This window comes from Pseudophryne corroboree, chromosome 10, assembly GCF_028390025.1.
Source record: "Pseudophryne corroboree isolate aPseCor3 chromosome 10, aPseCor3.hap2, whole genome shotgun sequence".
Taxonomy (NCBI): domain Eukaryota; kingdom Metazoa; phylum Chordata; class Amphibia; order Anura; family Myobatrachidae; genus Pseudophryne; species Pseudophryne corroboree.
Genome location: NC_086453.1, coordinates 286,077,948 through 286,102,430, shown reverse-complemented (window position 1 = coordinate 286,102,430; position 24,483 = coordinate 286,077,948). Strand labels below are relative to the sequence as shown.

General features: G+C 47.5%; 1 protein-coding gene across 4 annotated transcripts in view; it reads left to right on the top strand.

Annotated features, from left to right (window-relative positions):
- The window catches only part of LOC134966532 (zinc finger protein 182-like), a 243,477-nt gene that overhangs the window by 88,575 nt on the left and 130,419 nt on the right, over positions 1 to 24,483 (top strand). For all 4 annotated transcript variants that reach the window (XM_063943335.1, XM_063943334.1, XM_063943332.1 and 1 more), the window contains one exon: positions 3,157 to 3,277. In XM_063943335.1, coding sequence (XP_063799405.1) covers positions 3,157 to 3,277 — 121 coding nt within the window. The remainder of the gene's footprint in view (positions 1 to 3,156; positions 3,278 to 24,483) is intronic.

Here is a 24,483-nt window from a genome sequence, read left to right as displayed (position 1 = left end):
TCTGTCAGTCAGGGAATCCGACCAAGCCACCCCAGCACTGCACATCCAGGCTGAGGCGATTGCTGGTCGCAGTATCACACCCGTGTGAGTGTATATACATTTTAGGATATTCTCCTGCTTTCTGTCAGCAGGTTCCTTAGGGGCGGCCGTATCCGGGGACGGTAGTGCCACCTGTTTAGACAAGCGTGTGAGCGCTTTATTCACCCTAGGGGGTGTTTCCCAACGTGCCCTATCCTCTGGCGGGAAGGGGTATGATGCTAATAACTTTTTAGGAATTAACAGTTTTTATCGGGGGAAACCCACGCATCATCACACACTTCATTTAATTCCTCAGATGCAGGAAAAACTACAGGCAGTTTTTTCTCACCCAACATAATACCCTTTTTAATGGTACTGGTATTATCAGAAATGTGTAAAAACATTTTCCATAGCCTCAATCATGTAACGTGTGGCCCTACTGGAAGTCACATTCGTCTCTTAATCGTCGACACTGGAGTCAGTATCCGTGTCGGCGTCTGTATCTGCGGTAACGGGCGTTTTAGAGCCCCTGATGGCTTTTGAGACCCCTGGACAGGCACAGGCTGAGTCGCCGGCTGTCTCATGTCATCAATCTTTTGTAAAGAGCTGACACTGTCACATATTCCTTCCATAAGCTCATACACTCAGGTGTCGACTCCCTAGGGGGTGACATCTCTGTTACAGGCAATTTCTCCGCCTCCACATCATTTTCCTCCTCATACATGTCGACAAAAGGTACCGACACACAGCACACACACAGGGAATGCTCTGATAGAGGACAGGACCCCACTAGCCCTTTGGGGAGACAGAGGGAGAGTATGCCAGCACACACCAGAGCGCTATATATATACAGGGATAACCTTATATAAGTGTTTTTCCCCTTATAGCTGCTGTATTGTTATACTGCGCCTAATTAGTGCCCCCCTCTCTTTTTTTAACCCCTTTCTGTAGTGTAGTAACTGCAGGGGAGAGCCAGGGAGCTTCCCTCCAACGGAGCTGTGAGAGAAAATGGCGCCAGTGTGCTGAGGAGATAGGCTCCGCCCCCTTCTCGGCGGCCTTTTCTCCCTTTTTTCTGTGGAATCTGGCAGGGGTTAAAATTCATCCATATAGCCCTGGGGGCTATATGTGATGTATTTTCGCCAGCCAAGGTGTTTTTATTGCTGCTCAGGGCGCCCCCCCTAGCGCCCTGCACCCTCAGTGACCGAAGTGTGAAGTGTGCTGAGGAGCAATGGCGCACAGCTGCAGTGCTGTGCGCTACCTTGGTGAAGACAGGATGTCTTCTACCGCCGATTTTCCGGACCTCTTCTTGCTTCTGGCTCTGTAAGGGGGCCGGCGGCGCGGCTCTGGGACCGGACTCCGAGGCTGGGCCTGTGTTCGGTCCCTCTGGAGCTAATGGTGTCCAGTAGCCTAAGAAGCCCAATCCACTCTGCACGCAGGTGAGTTCGCTTCTTCTCCCCTTAGTCCCTCGATGCAGTGAGCCTGTTGCCAGCAGGTCTCACTGAAAATAAAAAACCTAAAACTAAACTTTCACTAAGAAGCTCAGGAGAGCCCCTAGTGTGCACCCTTCTCGGTCGGGCACAAAAATCTAACTGAGGTTTGGAGGAGGGTCATAGGGGGAGGAGCCAGTGCACACCAGGTAGTCCTAAAGCTTTACTTTTGTGCCCAGTCTCCTGCGGAGCCGCTATTCCCCATGGTCCTTACGGAGTTCCCAGCATCCACTAGGACGTCAGAGAAATAGGATTTTAATTACCTACCGGTAAATCCTTTTCTCGTAGTCCGTAGAGGATACTGGGCGCCCGCCCGGTGCTTCGTTCCTCCTGTACTGTTACTTGGTTAATATTGGTTGCTGTTCCTGTTTCAAGTTTGGTTAGCTTGGCTTTCCTCTTGTTGTTGTGTGTTCTGGTTCGGAATCTCACCACTATCCTTATCTATCCTCTCGAGGTATGTGCATGTCCTCGGGCACAGTTTCCTAGACTGAGTCTGGTAGGATGGGCATAGAGGGAGGAGCCAACCCACACTATCAAATTCTTAAAGTGCCCATGGCTCCTAGTAGACCCATCTATACCCCATGGTACTAAATGGACCCAAGTATCCTCTACAGACTACGAGAAAAGGATTTACCGGTAGGTAATTAAAATCCTATTTATTTTGGTCCAGTAAATACCTACAACGTATCTTGTTTGACAAAGATATGCAGAGACTTTCCAGCTCTTTGTACAGAATCAATGTCTGTCTTTTCTGAATTCTTTGCATTAGGTGTGAACAAGCAATAACTCTGAAAAGGCCGCATAGTACAGTTTGTACCTAGTGCTCCTATTACAGGGGGATATTCAATTGTTTCATCGGGTGCCCATAAGACGAGGCAGTATACAATTGTTTGGGCGCCCATAGGTTTTGCATGTTGACCGCACTCAGACATACCTGGTTTAGCTGTGCAAAACGGTTAAACCAGACTTTGACTCCAAAATGGGGCACTTTACGCTAATTTCTGCTCGCCATCTCAGGAGATCACAATCGGAAATGATTTTAGTGCACCCTTCAGCAGAAACAATTGAATAGCTGCTGGTGGGGGCATACGGGTGCGAGGGGTGGCGATAACAATTGAATCGCCTCCACTGTGTCCCTGCAGTTACGATGAGTGCTTTTTTTTTTAAATGTTCGTAATGAAATCATGTGCTAATTAAAGCTGCTTTGTTTGTTTTGCATTTTATTAATTTATTTCAAATGTTGCCCTATTAATGGTCTTTCTATTCGGTGGCCATAGTGGCCACCATGCTCTGTTGGCAGAGAAGTACAGCGTAAAAACCGTTTAGCACACTAACTACTACAAACTAATCCGCAAAATTATTTTGTTAAAAAGAAGACCAAGATGTTACACTTGTCACACACCAAACATAAGTTAAAGTTGGGTTTTCCTTTGGTCCAAATATTTTTAAAATCTGCATCTCATATGTCCTTAAACCAAAATGTGCAAACACCAGGTATGTGATAGAACTTTATATCCATCTCTATAAGTATCAATAGTTAGAAGGAAATATTTAGTTTGTATATAAATGAAACCATGCAACACTGGAAGTGCAGCCTCTCCGCAGCAGCCGGCACTGACGGCAAACGTTGTGTCTTTGCTCTGTGTTTTAGGTAATATTCAGAGATGTGGCGGTTTATTTTTCGGAGAAAGAGTGGAATCTCCTTGAAGGGTGGCAGAAAGACTTGTACACTGGTGTTATTAAAGAAATTCACGGGATCTTAATTTCACTAGGTAATGTGCTTATTTGTTTATTTGCCAAGTAATACAGAAACTAAACTGTGCTGTCAAATATATGTTCTGTTAATATTTGATTTTGCCAATTGTTTTTTCTTAGAACTTAGGGGGGGATTTGGTTGCCGATTTTGATGCAGTTGCCCATTCCAAAACGGCGCATCGCTCCTGCTGGCTTCACTAGCTTTCCTTGCATCCCCATAGAAAACTTTTGATGACCGTATTACCATAAATGGTGGATAAGTGCACAGATGGACATCTTCCTGCTGAATTAAATCTTCCCTTAGACATAAACTTCATCATTTATTTGATAAAGCCCATTCCTGACAGTGTCTCATTGTCTAAAATACACGTATATATTCGCGCAGGCTGGCAGCATTGGTAAGTGGCTGAAACATCCAGTGCTTTTCCTCCAATATCACAGTGCACTAATTTCATACATACAATACCAGCACAGTATTTACGTCTAGAAGGGATAGCCTTTAATATTTCCAGGAGGGTGTCATTTGCTAAAAATCATATGGCCAATTGCTACTGTTGTGCTATTATTCATTTTCTTTTCCTGCTTTAAGCTGGCCACCTACGTGGCACAGCCCTCCATACACCTGTTGCATTTTCCTGGATGCCTGATCGGATCCTGATATTATAGACCTTTATTAGTGAGAAATCAATATTAAACATTCATTTATTTTTCGCAGTATTAAGTGGTACTGTATATTTACGTAGACTGCCCTACTGGCTATCTGCTTAATCATGTTAGAATGAAGAAAGGAAGAAGGGACAAATTAAACAGGCATATTTTCTATGGCCTCATGTGAACCCTGGCACAATGTAGTGCCCTATCAATGGTCGATAGTGTGCACTCTCATTTCTTCGTATCCATACAGCCTCTGAATACCAATGGGTGTGTGCTATTACCACTGCATTAATCTATTATAGGCACAACCTGAATATAATTGGATCAATTCAGTTAGGTGCAAGATGGGTACTGCAAGGCATTTTTACAGCATTTAATTTGCAATTCAATCCCAAACTCGCACTGCTTTTCCCAGCAAATTTTTGTTTGTGCGCATATCCCTGAGCAGGTGAAAAGATATGGTAACTTTTTATTTTCATGTAATGTGTAGTTACACAGTGCAGATCCTGGTGTATTCCAAAAAATTTATAATCATTCACTTGGAGGGGTTTAAATTGTATAATTTGGCCAATAAAGACCTGTCAGTTTTCAGGTGAATTTCTCTAAAAAATAATAATAATAGGTTATATGATGCAGGAACATGTACGTGGAGGTGTAAATGATGTGTGACAGGGACGTGGAGTTGTAAATGATGTGGGACAGGACGTGGAGGTGTAAATGATGTGGGACAGGGACGTGGAGGTGTAAATGATGTGGGACAGGACGTGGAGGTGTAAATGATGTGGGATAGGGACGTGGAGATGTAAATGATGTGGGACAGGGACGTGGAGGTGTAAATGATGTGGGACAGGGACGTGGAGGTGTAAATGATGTGGGACAGGGACGTGGAGGTGTAAATGATGTGGGACAGGACGTGGAGGTGTAAATGATGTGGGATAGGGACGTGGAGATGTAAATGATGTGGGACAGGACGTGGAGGTGTAAATGATGTGGGATAGGGACGTGGAGATGTAAATGATGTGGGATAGGGACGTGGAGATGTAAATGATGTGGGACAGGACGTGGAGGTGTAAATGATGTGGGACAGGGACGTGGAGGTGTAAATGATGTGGGACAGGACGTGGAGGTGTAAATGATGTGGGATAGGGACGTGGAGATGTAAATGATGTGGGACAGGGACGTGGAGGTGTAAATGATGTGGGACAGGGACGTGGAGGTGTAAATGATGTGGGACAGGGACGTGGAGGTGTAAATGATGTGGGACAGGACGTGGAGGTGTAAATGATGTGGGATAGGGACGTGGAGATGTAAATGATGTGGGACAGGACGTGGAGGTGTAAATGATGTGGGATAGGGACGTGGAGATGTAAATGATGTGGGATAGGGACGTGGAGATGTAAATGATGTGGGACAGGGACGTGGAGATGTAAATGATGTGGGACAGGTACACGGGACTTGGAGGTGTAAATTATGTGGGACATGTACATAGGGACGTGGAGGTGTAAATGATGTGGGACACGTACACAGGGACGTGGAGGTGTAAATGATGTGGGACAGGTACACAGGGACGTAGAGGTGTAAATGATGTGGGACAGGCACACAGGGGACTTGGAGGTGTAAATTATGTGGGACATGTACACAGGGACGTGTAGGTGTAAATTATGTGGACATGTACACAGGGACGTGGAGGTGTAAATGATGTGGGACAGGGACGTGGAGGTGTAAACGATGTGGGACAGGGACGTGGAGGTGTAAACGATGTGGGACAGGGACGTGGAGGTGTAAATGATGTTGGACTGGGACGTAGAGGTGTAAATGATGTTGGACTGGGACGTAGAGGTGTAAATGATGTGGGACATGTACACAGATACGTGGAGGTGTAAATGATGTGGAACAGGTAAACAGGGACGTGGAGGTGTAAATGATGTGTAACCGGTACACAGGGAAGTGAAGGTGTAAATGATGTGGGACCGGTACACAGGGACGTGGAGGTGTAAATGATGTGGGACAGAGACATGGAGGTGTAAATGATGTGGTACAGGGACGTGGAGGTGTAAATGATGTGGTACAGGGACGTGGAGGTGTAAAATGATGTGGGACAGAGACATGGAGGTGTAAATGATGTGGTACAGGGACGTGGAGGTGTAAAATGATGTGGGACAGTACATAGGGACGTGGAGGTGTAAATGATGTGGGACAGTACATAGGGACATGGAGGTGTAAATGATGTGGTACAGGGGCGTGGAGGTGTAAATGATGTGGGACCGGTACACAGGAACGTGGAGGTGTAAATAATGTGGGACCGGTACACAGGGGCGTGGAGGTGTAAATGATGTGGAACAGGTAAACCGGAACGTGGAGGTGTAAATGATGTGTAACTGGTACACAGGGAAGTGAAGGTGTAAATGATGTGTAACCGGTACACAGGGACGTGGAGGTGTAAATGATGTGGGACAGGTACATAGGGACGTGGAGGTGTAAATGATGTGGGACCGGTACACAGGGACGTGGAGGTGTAAATGATGTGGGACCGGTACACAGGGACGTGGAGGTGTAAATGATGTGGGACAGAGACATGGAGGTGTAAATGATGTGGGACAGGGACGTGGAGGTGTAAAATGATGTGGGACAGTACATAGGGACGTGGAGGTGTAAATGATGTGGGACAGAGACGTGGAGATGTAAATGATGTGGGACAGGGACGTGGAGGTGTAAATGATGTGGGACAGTACATAGGGACGTGGAGGTGTAAATGATGTGGGACAGAGACGTGGAGATGTAAATGATGTGGGACAGGGACGTGGAGGTGTAAATGATGTGGGACAGTACATAGGGACGTGGACGTGTAAATGATGTGGGACCGGTACACAGGGGCGTGGAGGTGTAAATGATGTGGGACAGGTACACAGGAACGTGGAGGTGTAAATGATGCGGGACTGGTACACAGGGGCGTGGAGGTGTAAATGATGTGGGACCGGTACACAGGAACGTGGAGGTGTAAATGATGTGGGACCGGTACACAGGGGCGTGGAGGTGTAAATAATGTGGGACAGGTACACAGATATGTTGAGGTGTAAATGATGTGGGACCGGTACACAGGAACGTGGAGGTGTAAATGATGTGGGACCGGTACACAGGGGCGTGGAGGTGTAAATGATGTGGGACAGAGACATGGAGGTGTAAATGATGTGGGACAGGGACGTGGAGGTGTAAATGATGTGTAACCGGTACACAGGGACATGTAGGTGTAAATGATGTTGGACCGGGGTGTTGAGATGTAAATGATCTGGGACAGGTACATGCGGATGTAAATGATGTGGGACAGGTACAGTACGTGGAGGTGTAAATGCTGTTGGACCGGGATATTGAGATGTAATTGATGTGGGAAAAGTACACAGGTACGTGGAGGTATAAATGATGTGGGACAAGTACACAGGTATGTGGAGGTGTAAATGATGTGGGATAGGTACACAGGTACAAATGATGTGGGGTAGGTATGTGTAGGTGTAAATGATGTGGGACAGGTACAAATGATGTGGGGTAGGTATGTGTAGGTGTAAATGATGTGGGACAGGTACACAGGTACAAATGATGTGGGATAGGTATGTGTAGGTGTAAATGATGTGGGATAGGTACACAGGTACAAATGATGTGGGGTAGGTATGTGTAGGTGTAAATGATGTGGGACAGGTATACAGGTACAAATGATGTGGGATAGGTATGTGTAGGTGTAAATGATGTGGGATAGGTATACAGGTACAAATGATGTGGGATAGGTATGTGTAGGTGTAAATGATGTGGGATAGGTACACAGGTACAAATGATGTGGGGTAGGTATGTGTAGGTGTAAATGATGTGGGATAGATACACAGGTACGTGGAGGTGTAAATGATGTTGGACCGGGGTGTTGAGATGTAATGGATGTGGGACAGGTACGTGGAGGTGTAAATTATGTTGGGCCGGGATATTGAGATGTAAATGATGTGGGACAAGTACACAGGGACGTGGAGGTGTAAATGATGTGGGACACGTACACAGGGACGTGGAGGTGTAAATGATGTGGGACAGGTACAGGTGATGTCGTATAGGTATGTGTAGGTGTAAATGATGTGGGACAGGTACACAGGTACAAATGATGTGGGATAGGTATGTGTAGGTGTAAATGATGTGGGATAGGTACACAGGTACGTGGAGGTGTAAATGATGTTGGACCGAGGTGTTGAGATGTAAAGGATGTGGGACAGGGACGTGGAGGTGTAAATGATGTCGGACAGGTACACAGCGACGTGGAGGTGTAAATGATGTTGGACTGGGATATTGAGATGTAAATTATGTGGGACAGGTGCGTGCATTGCAACAAAGTATGCAAATTTTCTCTGGCTGGGTCCACAGGATTATCCACAGGTTAACATTGGGATATTGTCGAGCGACAGCGAAAATGGCACCAACACGGTCACGAGCTTTCTGGCCTCCCAGGATGCATTGGGGCCTCCACTATATAGTCCCGCCCACGGACTCAGTCAGATAAGTTTTTTGCTTGGTGCGGCAGGAAGCCGCATGGTCACAGGGCTGCTGAGAGCAGCCTCAAGTTTTCATTACTTTATTTTTATAGACTTACTATAATGTTTTTTAGAGCAACTTCTCTTAACAGCGTCTTAAACGCATATTAGAAAGAGTCGCTCCAACAACTCCCCACCGGGTCGCAACAACGCTTACCTTCGGGTATCAGTGCTGTCTCGACGGGCGTCTGTGTCGGATGTTCTAGCAGGTCCAGCAGACGTAACCAGGCTGTGGCCGGAGCATGGGGAGACGGTGAGTCTATGGACTTCCTCTTACTAGAGGGGTCAGGACACAGCTACACTGATTTGGTGGAGACTACAAACAGTGTGTTGATGCGCTGAACATCTCGAGTGTGACAGCGCTACGCTCCGGGGATCATAGGCGCCAGGACTAGGTAGAGGCCGCGATCTTGGGAGTTTAAGTCAACAGCGGGATTTAGACGCTCTCCTGGCCGTCCCTCCTCCGAGTTCATGGCCAGTTCCCGCGTGTCTCTCGTTTCATGAACTGAATGACCTCACTTCCGGCTCAGACGCTACCACGAGGGTACTCGGTCGCAGCTTAGACGCTGCGGTTGTGTACACTGGATATAAACCCGCCCAGACCGAGTCGCAGGCCTTAGCGTCTGCATACACGTGGAAGTCGCTCAGCGTCCGGGTGAGCGTCCGTGTCCGTTATCAGTTATCAAGAGCGGCAGTGTACACCATTAGCGTCTGAATCCACTCAGTGTCTTACGAGCGTATATTTGCTTGGATATGGAAGTGTGGTGAGTCTCCCTGTATCCCGCTCTCTGGAGGCAGGGTATACAGTACTAGAAATTCTCTCTACTTCTTAGTATGTATTGTTAATTTTTAGTACCTATTGCATATGAGACCTGTATATTACTGTGTTTTCTGCATGTTATGTTGAAAATAGAACCAGTTAAAACAGAAGTACAATTTTCCTACTTATGTATAAGTTGTTATGGAGGTTGTATTCTCATATGACAATGTCTAATGCTTTAACATGTGACTGACTGCTAGTATGTGTGCTGACTTTTCTGTGTAATGTCAGTCCTGTTCTGACCCTCAAATCAGGTGCACTGTGGTCAGATTGATCTCACCTCTATATACTGACATATAGGGTGATTTTCAGTCACAAATTGTGTAGTCGATAACAGGTTAATACCATGTCTGTGAGCGGCAAAAGTGATGAGGAGAATTTATCAAGCACTCCTATAGCCCTAACATGCTTATCTTGTAAGTCAGGGGTAATTGATATGAATCAATTGGTCACTTATGAGGGTTTGTGTGCAAACTGTTTCGCTTTTCAGCGAAGTAAAAAACAGGAGGTAAGACTAAGACAGATACGTCTGTGTGGCAGACTACACAAGATGATACATCGGATGATGATGAGGAAACAATAGATTCAACTCCGTATGATGATCAGTCGCAGAGCTTTAGTTCAGCAAATGTAGCTGAACTTATTAATGCCGTGAAGGCTGTGCTTTCTTTGGAAGAGCCAGCCAAGACAGTGTTAAAAGCAAAAGCACCTGTATTTAAACGAACAAAATCAGTGAAAGCTGAATTTCCAGCGTCAGATGAGTTGACGGAAATGATGGATGAGTCTTGGGCAGCGCCCAGTAAAAAGTATAAGATTCCTAAAAGATGGGATTCTTATTTTCCATTTCCTGCTGGGGATTGTTCGAAGAGAGAAGTTCCTCCAAAAGTAGATGCACATGTTCTGCGACTCGTGCATAAATCTGCTTTACCACGGTCATCTACCTCTTTGAATGATGTCACAGACAGAAGGGTAGAGAGCCTATTGAAAAATATTTTCTCTAACGTCCTAGTGGATGCTGGGGACTCCGTAAGGACCATGGGGAATAGACTGGCTCCGCAGGAGACAGGGCACTTTAAGAAAGAATTTGGATTATGGTGTGTTCTGGCTCCTCCCTCTGTGTCCCTCCTCCAGACCTCTGTTAGAATCTGTGCCCGGACGAGCTGGGTGCTACTTAGTGAGCTCTCCTGAGCTTGCTAAAAAGAAAGTATTTTGTTAGGTTTTTTATTTTCAGAGAGATCTGCTGGCAACGGGCTCTCTGCTACGTGGGACTGAGGGGAGAGAAGCAGCCCTACTCACTGAAGATAGGTCCTGCTTCTTAGGCTACTGGACACCATTGGCTCCAGAGGGATCGTACACAGGATCGCACCCTTGGTCGTCCGATCCCGGAGCCGCGCCGCCGTCCCCCTCGCAGAGCCAGAAGACAGAAGCCGGTGACAGAAGCAAGAAGACTTCGAAATCGGCGGCAGAAGACTCCAGTCTTCATATGAGGTAGCGCACAGCACTGCAGCTGTGCGCCATTGCTCCCACACTAAACCCACATACTCCGGTCACTGTAGGGTGCAGGGCGCAGGGGGGGGCGCCCTGGGCAGCAATTTGAGACCTCTTTGGCAAAAGTTTGCATAATATACAGTTGGGCACTGACTGTATATATGTATGAGCCCCCGCCAAAATTGTACATGAAAGCGGGACAGAAGCCCGACGTCGAGGGGGCGGGGCTTCTTCCTCAGCACTCACCAGCGCCATGTTTTTTCTCCACAGCACCGCTGAGAGAAAGCTCCCCAGTCTCTCCCCTGCAGTTACACGGTAGAAGAGGGTAAAAAGAGAGGGGGGGCACATAATTAGGCGCAAAAATCAATATAAACAGCAGCTACTGGGTTAACATTAAGTTACTGTGTTATTCCTGGGTTAATAGCGCTGGGGTGTGTGCTGGCATACTCTCTCTCTGTCTCTCCAAAGGGCCTTATGGGGGAATTGTCTTCAGATGAGCATTCCCTGAGTGTGTGGTGTGTCGGTACGTGTGTGTCGACATGTCTGAGGTAAAAGGCTCCCCTAAGGAGGAGCTGGAGCAAATATGTGTGTGAGAGGGTGTCTCCGTCGACAACGCCGACACCTGTTTTGGATATGTGTAATTAAGTGCTAAGGTGAATTTATTGCACAAAAGATTAGAGAACAGACAGGAAATCTACCCATGTCTGTCCCTATGTCGCAGAGACCTTTAGAGTCTCTCAATGCTCACTATCCCAAATAATAGACACTGATATCGACACGGAGTTTGACTCCAGTGTCGACTACGATAATGCAAAGTTACAGCCAAAATGGCAGAAAAGTATTCAATATATGATTATTGTAATAAAAGATGATTTGCATATCACTGATGACTCATCTGTCCCTGACACAAGGGTACACATGTTTAAGGGGAAGAAAGCTGAGGTAAATTTCCCTCCTCTCATGAGGAAAAAGAGCGTGAATCTCCAGACAAGAGACTGCAGTTTCCCACCAAGAATTCTCAGGCAGTATCCTCTCCCCACTAGGGCCAGGATAGGACGGGAATCTTCCCCTAGGGTGTCACGTTTGCCCAAAAGGTAGCCCTGACGTAACAGCTATTCTCAGGGATCCTGCAGATAGCGTGCACATTCTGGTACACTACTCAGACCGGCGATTGTGTCGGCATGGGTTTATAGCGCTGTGGCAGCGTGGACAGGTACCTTATCAGCAGAGATTGAGACCCTAGTATGTATATAGATATACATATGTATATATAGATATATATATATATATATATATATATATACAGGTTGAGTATCCCATATCCAAATATTCCGAAATACGGAATATTCCGAAATACAGACTTTTTTGAGTGAGAGTGAGATAGTGAAACCTTTGTTTTCTGATGGCTCAATGTGCACAAACTTTGTTTAATACACAGTTATTAAAAATATTGTCTGAAATGACCTTCAGGCTGTGTGTATAAGGTGTATATGAAACATAAGTGAATTCTGTGAATGTACACACACTTTGTTTAATGCACAAAGTTATAAAAAATATTGGCTAAAATGACCTTCAGGCTGTGTGTATAATGTGTTATGTAACATAAATGTATTCTGTGCTTAGATTTAGGTCCCATCACCATGATATCTCATTATGGTATGCAATTATTCCAAAATACAGAAAATCCCATATCCAAAATACCTCTGGTCCCAAGCATTTTGGATAAGGGATACTCAACCTGTATATATATTAAAGATGCTGTCTTAAGAGATATGTATATATAAAACATGCCCAAAGAGACATGAGTATACTGGGTCCTAGAGTCAAAGCTATGTCGATTTCTGCTTGACGTGTCCTGTAGAATATGCAATGGACAGATGATGCCGACTTAAGAGGCATATGGAAGGCTGAGGATTGTGTGGAGAAGGGTTCTCGGACCTGGTCTCCACAGCTATAGCTGGTAATTCTGATATTTTGCCTTATATTCCTGCACAGCCTAGGAAAGCACGACATTATCAAATGCAGCCTTTCGAATAAAGAAACAAGAAAGTCCGAGGTGCGTCCTTTCTTGCCGGAGGCGGGGGCAGAGGAAAGAAGCTGCACAACACAGCTAGTTCCCAGGAACAGAAGTCCTCCCCGGCCTCTACAAAAATCCATCGCATGTCGCTGGGGCTCCACAGGCGGAGCTAGGCCCGGTGGGGGCACGCCTTCGTAAGTTCAGCCACAAGTGGGTTCACTCCCTGTTAGATCCCTGGGCAATAGATATTGTGTCTTAGGGATACGAGCTGGACTTTGAGAAGATGCCCTCTCACCGACGGCCCTGCCGGCTTCCCCCCACGAGAGGGAAACAGTGTTAACTGCAATTCACAAATTGTATCTTCAACAGGTGGTGGTCAAGGTTCCCCTCCTTCAACAAGGAGGGGGTTATTATTCGACCATGTTGTAGTCCCGAAACCAGATGGTTCGGTCAGACCCATATTGAATTTAAAATCCCTGAACATATACCTGAAAAGGTTCAAGTTCAAGATGGAATCGCTAAGAGCGTTCATTGCAAGCCTGAAAGGGGGAGATTTTATGGTGACTCGGGACATAAAGGATGCATACCTTCATGTCCCCATTTATCCACCTCATCAGGCGTAACTCAGAATTGCGGTACGGGATTGTCATTACCAATTTCAGACGTTGCCGTTTGGTCTCTCCACGGCCTTGAGAAAATTCGCCAAGGTAATGGCGGGAATGATGGTGCTCCTGCGGAAGCAAGGTGTCACTATTATTACGTACTTGGACGATCTCCTCATAAAAGCGAGATCAAGAAAGCAGTTGCTGAACAGCGTATCACTTTCTCTGGAAGTGTAACGGCAACACGGCTGGATTCTATATATTCCAAAGTCGCAGTTGGTTCCTACAGCTCATCTGCCTCTCCTAGGCATGAGCCTAGACACAGACCAGAAAAGGGTTTATCTCCCGATAGAGAGAGCTCAGGAGCTCGTGACACTGGTCAGGAATCTATTAAAACCAAAACAGGTGTCAGTGCATCACTGCACTCGAGTCCTGGGAAGGAGGGTGGCATCATACGAGGCCATTCCCTTCGGCAGGTTCCATGCGAGGACCTTCCAATGGGACTTACTGGACTAGTGGTCCGGATCACATCTTCAGATTAATCACCCTATCCCCCAGGGCCAGGGTGTCTCTCCTGTGGTGGCTGCAGAGTGCTCACCTTCTCGAAGGTCGCAGATTCGGCATTCAGGACTGGGTCCTGGTGACCACGGATGCAAGCCTCCGAAGGTGGGGGCCAGTCACACAGGGAAGAAATTTCCAAGGGCTGTGGTCAAGGCAGGAGACTTGCCTTCACATCAATATCCTGGAATTAAGGGCCATATACAACGCCCTAAGTCAAGCGGAGACCCTGCTTCGCGACCAACCGGTTCTGATTCAGTCAGACAATATCACCGCAGTGGCTCATGTAAACCGCCAAGGCGCGGCACATGGAGCAGGGTGGCGATGGTAAAAGCCACCAGAATTCTTCGCTGGGCGGAGAATCACGTAAGCGCACTGTCAGCAGTGTTCATTCCGGGAGTGGACAACTGGGAAGCAGACTTCCTCAGTAGGCACGACCTCCACCCGGGAGAGTGGGGACTTTATCAAGAAGTCTTCATGCAGATTGCAAGTCGGTGGGAACTGCCACAGGTGGACATGATGGCATCCCGCCTCAACAAAAAGCTGCAGAGATATTGCGCCAGGTCAAGAGACCCTCAGGCGATAGCTGTGGACGCACTGGTGTCACCGTGGGTGTTACCGTCGGTCTATGTATTTCCTCCTCTTCCTCTCATACCCAAGGTGCTGAGAATCATAAGGAAAAGAGGAGTGAGAACAATACTCTTTGTTCCAGATTGGCCAAGAAGGACTTGGTATCCAGATCTGCAAGAAATGCTCACAGGACCCGTGGCCTCTGCCTCTAAGACAGAACTTGTGCAACAGGGGCCCTGTCTGTTCCTAGACTTACCGCGGCTGCGTTTGACGGCATGGTGGTTGAACGCCGGATCCTAGCAGAAAAAGGCATTCCGGATGAGGTCATTCCTACGCTGATAGAGGCTAGGAAGGATGTGACGGCTCAACATTATCACCGTATATGGCGAAAATATGTTGCTTGGTGTGAGGCCAGGAATGCCCCTACGGAGGAATTCCAGCTGGGCCGTTTTCCTTCACTTCCTACAGTCGGGAGTGACTTTGGGCCTGAAATTGGGTTCCATTAAGGTCCAGATTTCGGCCCTATCCATTTTCTATCAAAAAGAACTGGCTTCTCTTCCTGAAGTTCAGACGTTGTAAAGGGAGTGCTGCATGTTCAGCCCCCTTTTGTGCCTCCAGTGGCACCTTGGGATCTTAACGTGGTGTTGAGTTTCCTGACGTCACACTGGTTTGAGCCACTCAAAATCGTGGAGTTAAAATTTCTCACGTGGAAGGTGGTCATGCTATTAGCCTTGGCTTCAGCTAGGCGTGTGTCAGAATTAGCGGCTTTGTCACATAAAAGCCCCTATCTGGTTTTTCCATATGAACAGGGCAGAATTTCAGACCCGTCCACAATTTCTGCCAAAAGTGGTGTCATCTTTTCATATGAACCAACTTATTGTGGTGCCTGTGGCTACTCGTGACTTGGTGGATTCCGAGTTACTAGATGTGGTCAGGGCTTTGAAGGTTTATGTAGCCAGAACGGCTAGAGTCAGGAAAACTGAGTCGCTGTTTATCCTGTATGCACTCAAAAAGCTGGGTGCTCCCGCTTCAAAGCAAACTATTGCTCGCTGGATCTGTAACACGATTCAGCAGGCTCATTCTGCGGCTGGATTGCCGCTTCCAAAATCAGCTGAAGCCCACTCCACAAGGAAGGTGGGCTCTTCTTGGGCGGCTGCCCGAGGGGTCTCGGCATTACAGCTTTGCCGAGCAGCTACTTGGTCAGGTTCGAACACTTTTGCAAAGTTTTACAAGTTTGATACCCTGGCTGAGGAGGACCTTGTGTTTGCTCATTCGGTGCTGCAGAGTCATCCGCACTCTCCAGCCCGTTTGGGAGCTTTGGTATAATCCCCATGGTCCTTACGGAGTCCCCAGCATCCACTAGGACGTTAGAGAAAATAAGATTTGAATTACCGGTAAATCTATTTCTCGTAGTCCGTAGTGGATGCTGGGCGCCCGTCCCAAGTGCGGACTTCTTCTGCAATGCTTGTATATAGTTATTGCTTAAATAAGGGTTATGTTTGGTTGTATCAGGGTTGATCTGATGCTCCGTTGTTGTTCATACTGTTAACTGGGTAAATTTATCACGAGTGATACGGTATGATTGGTGTGACTGGTATGAGTCTTGCCCTGGATTCCAAAATCCTTTCCTTGTACTGTCAGCTCTTCCGGGCACAGTTTCTCTAACTGAGGTCTGGAGGAGGGACATAGAGGGAGGAGCCAGAACACACCAGAATCCAAATTCTTTCTTAAAGTGCCCCGTCTCCTGCGGAGCCCGTCTATTCCCCATGGTCCTTATGGGGTCCCCAGCATCCACTACGGACTACGAGAAATAGATTTACCGGTAAGTAAAATCTTATTTTTTCTCTAGTAGGAGCAGTGGTAAGACCTGCTATGGCTTCGGCCTGGGTAGCAAAGGCTATGGGCGAATGGATAGAGGAACTAGAGAACAGCATCCCTTCTCCTTCGGGGGAGCAAGAGTATCGTTTTTGCCATTTTAGACAATCTGCCCAGTATTTGGAAGAAGCAGCAATTGATGTAGGTACGGTTGCTTCTAAAGCTTCAACCTTGACAGTAGTTACTCGCAGAGCAATTTGGCTACGTACCTGGAAGGCAGATGCGGAATCCAAGAAAGAATAGGAAGCATTGCCTTTTGTGGGTAATATATTGTTTGGAAAACCTTTATCGGATATCCTAGAATCAGAGGCTGAATCGAAAAAGGTCAGATTTCCGGCTACCTATAACCCTAAGTCCAAGGGTTTAAAATTTTGCTCTTTTCGTTGGCAAAGCAAAAGAGGAGCCTAAACAACCCCAGTTTAAATCCAGGGGTAGGAAGCAGTGGGCTAGCAAAAAGCCAGCTTCCAAACCTGAACAGATACCCTCAGCCTGAAGAGACGGGCCTCCGCCTGGAGTATTCCAGGGTTGGGGGCCGACTCCTTCAATTTGCACACATATGGCAACAGTCAACAGCAGATGCCTGGGTGCAGAAGGTAGTATCTCAGGGGTATGGGTTCCCATTCAGGAGGCAGCCTCCTCCAAAGATTTTTTTGCACCAGCCCGTCTCGTATAGAGTCGAAGGCCAATGCCCTGCAAGAAGCAGTCCACAAATTACTGCAGTCAGGTGTGATTGTCCCAGTACCTCCATCACAAAAGGGACAGGGGTTTTACTCCAATCTATTTCTAATCCAGAAACCAAATGGGTCATATCGACTAATTCTAAATCGGAAGATGTTGAACAGATACATATGGATCCCGAAGTTCCACATGGAGACGTTACGCTCCATAATGTTGGCTATGGAGCCGGGAGATTACATGGTATCTCTGGATGTACGGGATACTTACCTACATGTGCCTATAGCACTGTCACATCAGCGTTATCTAAGGTTTGCCATCCTCCAGGAACATTTACAGTTCCAAGCTCTGCCTTTCGGGCTAGTTACAGCACCCAGGGTGTTTACCAAGATCATGGTGGTTATGGCAGCTTGTCTGCGCAAACAAGGAATAAGAATATTCCCATACCTCGACGACCTGTTAATCTTAGCACAGTCGCAAGATTTACTGTTGAGCCATCTCCAACAGACGATAGTTTGTATACAGAGACACGGGTGGCTCATAAATTGGGAAAAGTCGTCCCTGAATCCGTCACAGCGGATGGTTCATTTGGGAGCCATATTGGATTCAGACCTACAGAAAGTTCTCTTGCCAGAGAAAAAGATAGTCAAAGTGCAGGTCATGGCTCAGGAAGCGTTGCAAGCCCAGACAATGTCAGTCCATGCAGCAATGCGACTGTTGGGTCTGATGGTATCAACCTTCGACATGGTGGAATATGCGCAATTCCACTCCAGACCATTGCAGCACCTGATTTTGACCAAATGGAACGGAAATCATCAAACGATAAAGAAGCAGATGATAAAGATTCCAGTAAATGTAAAAAGGTCTCTAGCGTGGTGGCTACAGACAGACCATTTAAACAAGGGGAGACCCTTTTGGATAAAAGAGTGGCAAGTCCTGACAACAGATGCCAGCCTGCAAGGCTGGGGGCGGTACTCGGAAGCCTATGGTTCCAGGAAAAATGGACCGCAAGGGAAAGTCGCCTGCCGATAAATCTGTTGGAGATAAGGGCTGTTTGTCCTTTGCCTGGACTAGAGCCAAGTAATCTACGAGGAAGACCAGTCCAGATCCGCTCAGACAATGCGACGGCAGTAGCATACCTCAATCATCAAGTAGGAACTCACAGCAAGAGTCTGATGGAGGAAGTAACTCCCATTCTAAGATGGGCAGAACTCCATCTCCCGGCATTGTCAGCAGTATTTGTCCCGGGTGTACTAAATTGGGAAGCAGATTTTCTCAGTCGGCACACCATTCAGGAAACCGAATGGGCACTACACCCGGAAGTGTTTCAGACACTGGTGAACAGATGGGGACTACCGGAGATAGACCTTATGGCGTCTCGTCTAAACAACAAGGTTCCGAGGTACGGATCAAGAACAAGGGACCCAGGAGCGGTCCTGGTAGACGCACTATCAGTAGAATGGAGGTTTCAGCTGGCATATCTGTTCCCTCCAATATCTCTGTTACCCAGAGTAGTGAGAAAGATAAAACAGGCAAAAGGAGCAATTATTCTAATAGCTCCAGCTTGGCCAAGAAGGCATTGGTACACAGATCTGTTGAGAATGTCCGTGGAAGCACCGATACTGCTCCCTCAACGTCCAGATCTGTTAATGCAGGGTCCTGGTTATCACAGTCATCTGGATCGACTATCTTTGACGGCGTGGCTGTTGAAACCTCTATCTTAGAGGCTAAAGGATTTTTGAAACAAATAATCCAAACCATGCTTAGAGCAAGAAAGCCTTCTTCGGCCCGTGTGTATCATAGAATATGGCAAGCCTATATTCACTGGTGTACTGGAAAAAATTACAATCCGAGATCTTTTAAAGTAGCTAGGATTTTGGATTTCCTTCAGGCAGAATTGGATAAAGGGTTGAAAGTTGGTTCCTTGAGGGTGCAAGTCTCGGCGTTGACTGTATGGTTTCAGCAGAAGATTGCTGATTTACAGGATGTACGTACATTTTTCCAAGGAATAGTACATATTCAACCTCCATTTGTTCCTCCTGCAGCTCCCTGGGATTTGAATTTAGTTCTTAAATCTCTCCAGGGTCCTTTGTTTGAACCACTCGAGAGAGCAGATCTTCAGTGGTTAACGGTTAAAGTTCTTTCTTTACTGGCAATGGCGTCAGCCAGAAGAGTGTCAGATTTAGGAGCATTATCATGTAAGTCTCCTTTCCTAAGTTTTTTTCCAGACAGAGCAGTTCTCAGAACGAGATCTAGCTATCTTCCAAAGGTGGTATCAAAGTTTCACCTGAATGAAGAAATTGTAGTCCCAGGTTTTCAGATATCGGGACTATCTGCGGGAGAAGCGTCGCTGGACGTGGTCCGGGCTTTAAGAATCTACATAGATCGTACTAGTGCCATCAGGAAAACAGATTCTCTCTTCATCCTCTACGGATTCCATAGGAGAGGTTGGCCTGCTAGTAAACAGACACTGGCGAGATGGCTCCGAATGGTAATATCAGAAGCTTATTCTCATGCAGATCTCCCTATTCCGGCTAATGTCTCTGCACACTCTACACGTAAGGTAGGTCCTTCTTGGGCAGCACAGCAGGGTGCTTCAGCAGAACAGATATGTAGGGCAGCCACATGGTCTTCCATAAACACATTCATCAGACATTATGCCTTGGATACTTTTGCCTCTCATGACGCAGACTTCGGGCGAAAGGTCCTCCTGTGCAATCACTACTAAAATGGCTTTGGGAATCCCAATGTTTTCCTGTGGATAATCCTGTGGACCCAGCCAGAGAAATATACGTTATGGTAAGAACTTACCGTTGATAACGTGATTTCTCTTATGTCCACAGGTATCCACAGGGATCCCACCCTGACGCATCTGATTTGAGGATCTAGACAATCACTAAACCTCTTCCTTCTTGTATGGAAGGGTGTGCATGTGTGTTCTTATCGTCTGTACAGGTCTCTACCTAATGTTCCTGCCTAAAATCGCTGTGGAAAGAACTGATCTGACTGAGTCAGTGGGCGGGACTATATAGTGGAGGCCCCAATGCATCCTGGGAGGCCAGAAAGCTCGTGACCGTGTTGGTGCCATTTTCGCTGTCGCTCGACAATATCCCTATGTTATCCTGTGGATACCTGTGGACATAAGAGAAATCACGTTATCAACGGTAAGTTCTTACCATAACGTATATTTCTGCTGCGGGGTACACTGGGCTCCACAAGGATAGACATAGGGGTGTAGAGTAGGATCTTGATCCGAAGCACCAACAGGCTCAAAAGCTTTGACCTTCTTCCCAAGATGCATAGCGCCGCCTCCTATATCACCCCGCCTCCGTGCACAGGAGCTCAATTTGTAGTTGGTGCTTGCAGTGCAAGCATGTGACAGGAAGAGCTGCTCACAGCAGCTCTAGAAAAAGCTTTTTCTGAGGAAAAAAAGAAGACTACAAGGGCTGCAGCAGAGGCACAGATTGTGCTGGATGTCAGTAGACATCACCTGCTTGCAGCTCCATCTCTACCCCAGCGGCGCTGTACACTCCCGTGCCCTGGTTGCCGGGTACCTACAGCAGGAGGCTCCGGTTTTCTTCCAAGTTAGTCACACACGGCTGGGGCTCTCCGGGATCGCGTGGCCACACTTCGGGACCCGCACTTTATCGCGATCTGGCGCGGGCCGATAGGAGGCGGCCCGCGCGCGCTGGCAGTGGACACTGTGGCAGTACAGGCGATCCCACTAGATCACCAGGGCATGGGTGCAGGTCAGGTTTTCTCTCTAAACCTTTTTTTGCAAGTAGCCCGCAGTACCCGGTGGTTTTGCCAGCAGAGGGGATAAGGCTTAGACCTGGAGCCCCTCCCCCAGCTCCAGGGCGCCATTTTTCGCAAATGTTCCCACCCTGGAGCTGCATATCTGTCTATCCCTCACTCCCTGGCAGTGTCTGCAGCGCCATTATCCCTCAGCTCACTGTTCCTGGGATTGCTTGGGCAAATCCTCCTATGTAAAGCCGCCTGGTTGTCAGTGCTGTGACTTTACAAAACACTTGAGTATTCTACCTGCCTTTTTTTAGTCAGTGTTAGTAAGAAAGAGTGCACTTAGGGCCTAATTCTGAGTTGATCGCAGCAGCAAATATGTTAGCAGTTGGGTAAAACCATGTGCACTGCAGGCGGGGGAAGATATAACATGTGCAGAGAGAGTTAGATTTGGGTGGGGTGTATTCAAACTTAAATCTAACTTGCAGTGTAAAAATAAAGCAGCCAGTATTTACCTTGCACAGAAACAAAATAACCCACCCAAATCTAACTCTCTGCAAATGTTATATCTGCTCCCCCTGCAGTGCACATGGTTTTGCCCATTTGCTAACAAACTTGCTGCTGCGATCAACTCAGGGTTTCCTAGTACAATTACCCTGTGATATACATCCAGTTCTTACTGTGTACTGTTATATCTATTGTTATATAGCTGTGTAAGCTAGTCCAGTGCAGTATTATTGTTAGTAATAACCTCTGTATTGTACAGACTGACTATTTGTGTGTGCATTTGATAGCTGAGTGGTGTCCATTTCGTGTCTTTCACTCAACCTGCTATCCCTATATTCTATAACCTGAGGGGGCTTGGTGCATCAGGTTTTATCTAATATAGGATTTTCACAAAGATATACTGTATTATGTACTTTTCTCTGATTTAGTCACCATATCTCTCCTTTATCTCTGCTGGTGCTGACTACACTGCGCAGAGGTTTGGGCTAGAGGTATTGTGCTGCTGACAAATTGTACTGTGTTACCTGATACTGCAAGTTATATCATGTCTGCTTCTGAGGGAAACGGTTCTTGGGCTGAACACACTGCCGGTGTTGCTGAAGCCGCAGATACCTATGAGGAGAATATAGCAGCTTTTGGCTCTGGTTCTGGGGGCTCCTTGCCCCCCAGTAGGACGGTGGCAACGGGGGCAAATAATGATCCGCCGTGGGACGCTTTTTCCATGCTTCTGCATGCGCTAGTTCATAAACTAACACCCCCTATGGGACCCCCAATGCCGGTGCAACCATTTGTGGCCCCTGCAGCTAACCCGCCGTGGGCGGACGATTTATCTGCTCAAATAAAGAAGTTGAACCAGTCCCTGACTACTAAAAAGTCTGACTGTCGCTCGCCTAAGTCCAAGAGGTCCTCTAAGCGAGCACTTGTCTCCTCACAATCCACTGCTGTCACTGACACCTTGTCGGATGAAGACGGCACTTACACTGATCCCACAGGTTCTGACTCAGATACGGCTGATGGGGAGGGTGGTTCACATGTGGATGTTCCTGATCTTTTGGAGGCTATTAAGTTAATTTAAATACGGATAAACGTGTGGAGGGTTGTCTGAAAGCGATTTACACCCTCATGGGTGCTGCACAAAGGCCCACTATTGCAGCTACTTGGGCTGCAGAGGCCATTGAAGAATGGGCCTTGGAGTTAGATGCTGAAATCTCCTCTGACCATGCTAGACAATGCTTGTCTTATATTGTCACAGCTTCTCATTATATTAAAGAGGCTGCTACTGATGCCGGTATCCTGGCAGCCAAGGCCTCTACTACGTCAGGCCTGGCTTGCCGGATATTGTGGCTGAGATCCTGGTCTGTGGATCTGGACTCTAGAAAAACCCTGGAGGTACTCCCTTTTAAGGGAGATATTCTGTTTGGGGAGGATTTAAATAAGATTGTGGCTGACTTGGCTACTGCCAAAACTGCCTGTCTGCCAAGTACCGCTCCTTCCGTGTCGAAGGCTAAAGGTACTTCTTTTCGCCCTTCAGGTAAAGCAAAAGGTCAGGCGTACAACAAGCAGGCCCGTACTTCCAAACCTGGTAAGCCTAAGCCCAAAAGAGCCTGGGCGGCCCGTCAGCCAGCTTCCAAGACAGATAAGCCTGCCGCATGACGGGGCGGGCCTCCCTCTGGGGGATCCCAGGGTGGGGGGCCGGCTTCTAGAGTATACCCAGGAATGGTTGAAGACCATTTCAGATACCTGGGTACGGGAAGTCGTCAATCGGGGTCACGCCATAGCCTTCAAAAACCGACTCCCTCATCGATTTTACCAGACAGATGTCCCGTTGGACAAGACAAGGGCAAACACTACATTCCGTGGTACAGACCCTCCTGGATACAGGAGTCGTAGTACAGGTGCCTCTTGCGCAGAGGGGCCGGGGGTACTATTCTCCGCTGTTTCTAGTCCCGAACCGAATGGGTCCTCCCGGCCTATTCTCAACCTCAAGGCATTGAATAGGTTTGTGAAGGTTTCCAAGTTCCGAATGGAAACCCTTCGCTCTATAGTTCTGGCCATGGAACCTGGGGACTTCATGGTCTCCCTGGATATACAGGATGCTTGCCTGCATATTCCTATAGCAGTGTCTCATCAGCAATACCTGAGATTTGCGATTGTCAACTGCCGTTACCAGTTTCGGGCGTTACCTTTTGGTTTAACAGCGGCTCAGCGAGTCTTTACAAAAGTCATGGCGGTGATGACGGTGGTACTCCGCCGTCAAGGGGTCAGGATACTGCCGTATTTGGACGACTTGTTAATCCTGGCAAATTCCCCAGAACTTCTCCTGCGTCATCTAGATGTGACGGTCCGGTTTCTGAGAGCCCACGGGTGGCTTATCAACTGGAAGAAGTCATCCCTGATCCCTGCTCAGAGCATGGTGCATCTGGGAGCACTATTGGAGACTCGCAACCAGCGGTTGTTCTTGTCTCCGGAGAAAGTCCTGAAGCTTCAGGACAGGATTCGTTGCTTCCTATCTCGTCCGCAAGTATCGATACATTCGGCCATGCAGGTGCTGGGCCTCATGGTGTCAGCATTCAACATGGTGGAGTACGCTCAATTTCACTCTCGTCCTCTCCAGAGGCTGATTCAAGCCAAATGGGTCAGCCTGCCTCACCGAATCAGGTCTCAAATTATCTCATTGACTCCGGAGGTCCGTCTGTCGCTGCTCTGGTGGCTCCGGGACCAACAACTGTGCAGGGGCCGTCAGTTCTGGATATCCGACTGGGTCCTGTTGACGACAGATGCCAGTCTAAGAGGTTGGGGCGCGGTGCTGGAGCAACACTCCCTTCAGGGGCGGTGGACCAAGGAGGAGTCCCTCCTCACGATCAATATTCTGGAGTTGCAGGCGGTCTTCAATGCCTTGAACCTAGCCCAGCATTTAATTCAGAACCGTCCTGTTCAAGTACAGTCAGACAACGCCACCACAGTGGCTTACATAAATCATCAAGGCGGCACTCGAAGCCGCCTAGCAATGAAGGAAGTCTCACGGATTCTACAGTGGGCAGAACGCCATCTACCGGCCATATCGGCAATATTCATTCCGGGAGTCCTGAATTGGGAAGCGGACTTTCTCAGTCGTCAGGACGTGCATGCCGGCGAGTGGGGCCTCCATCCATAAGTGTTT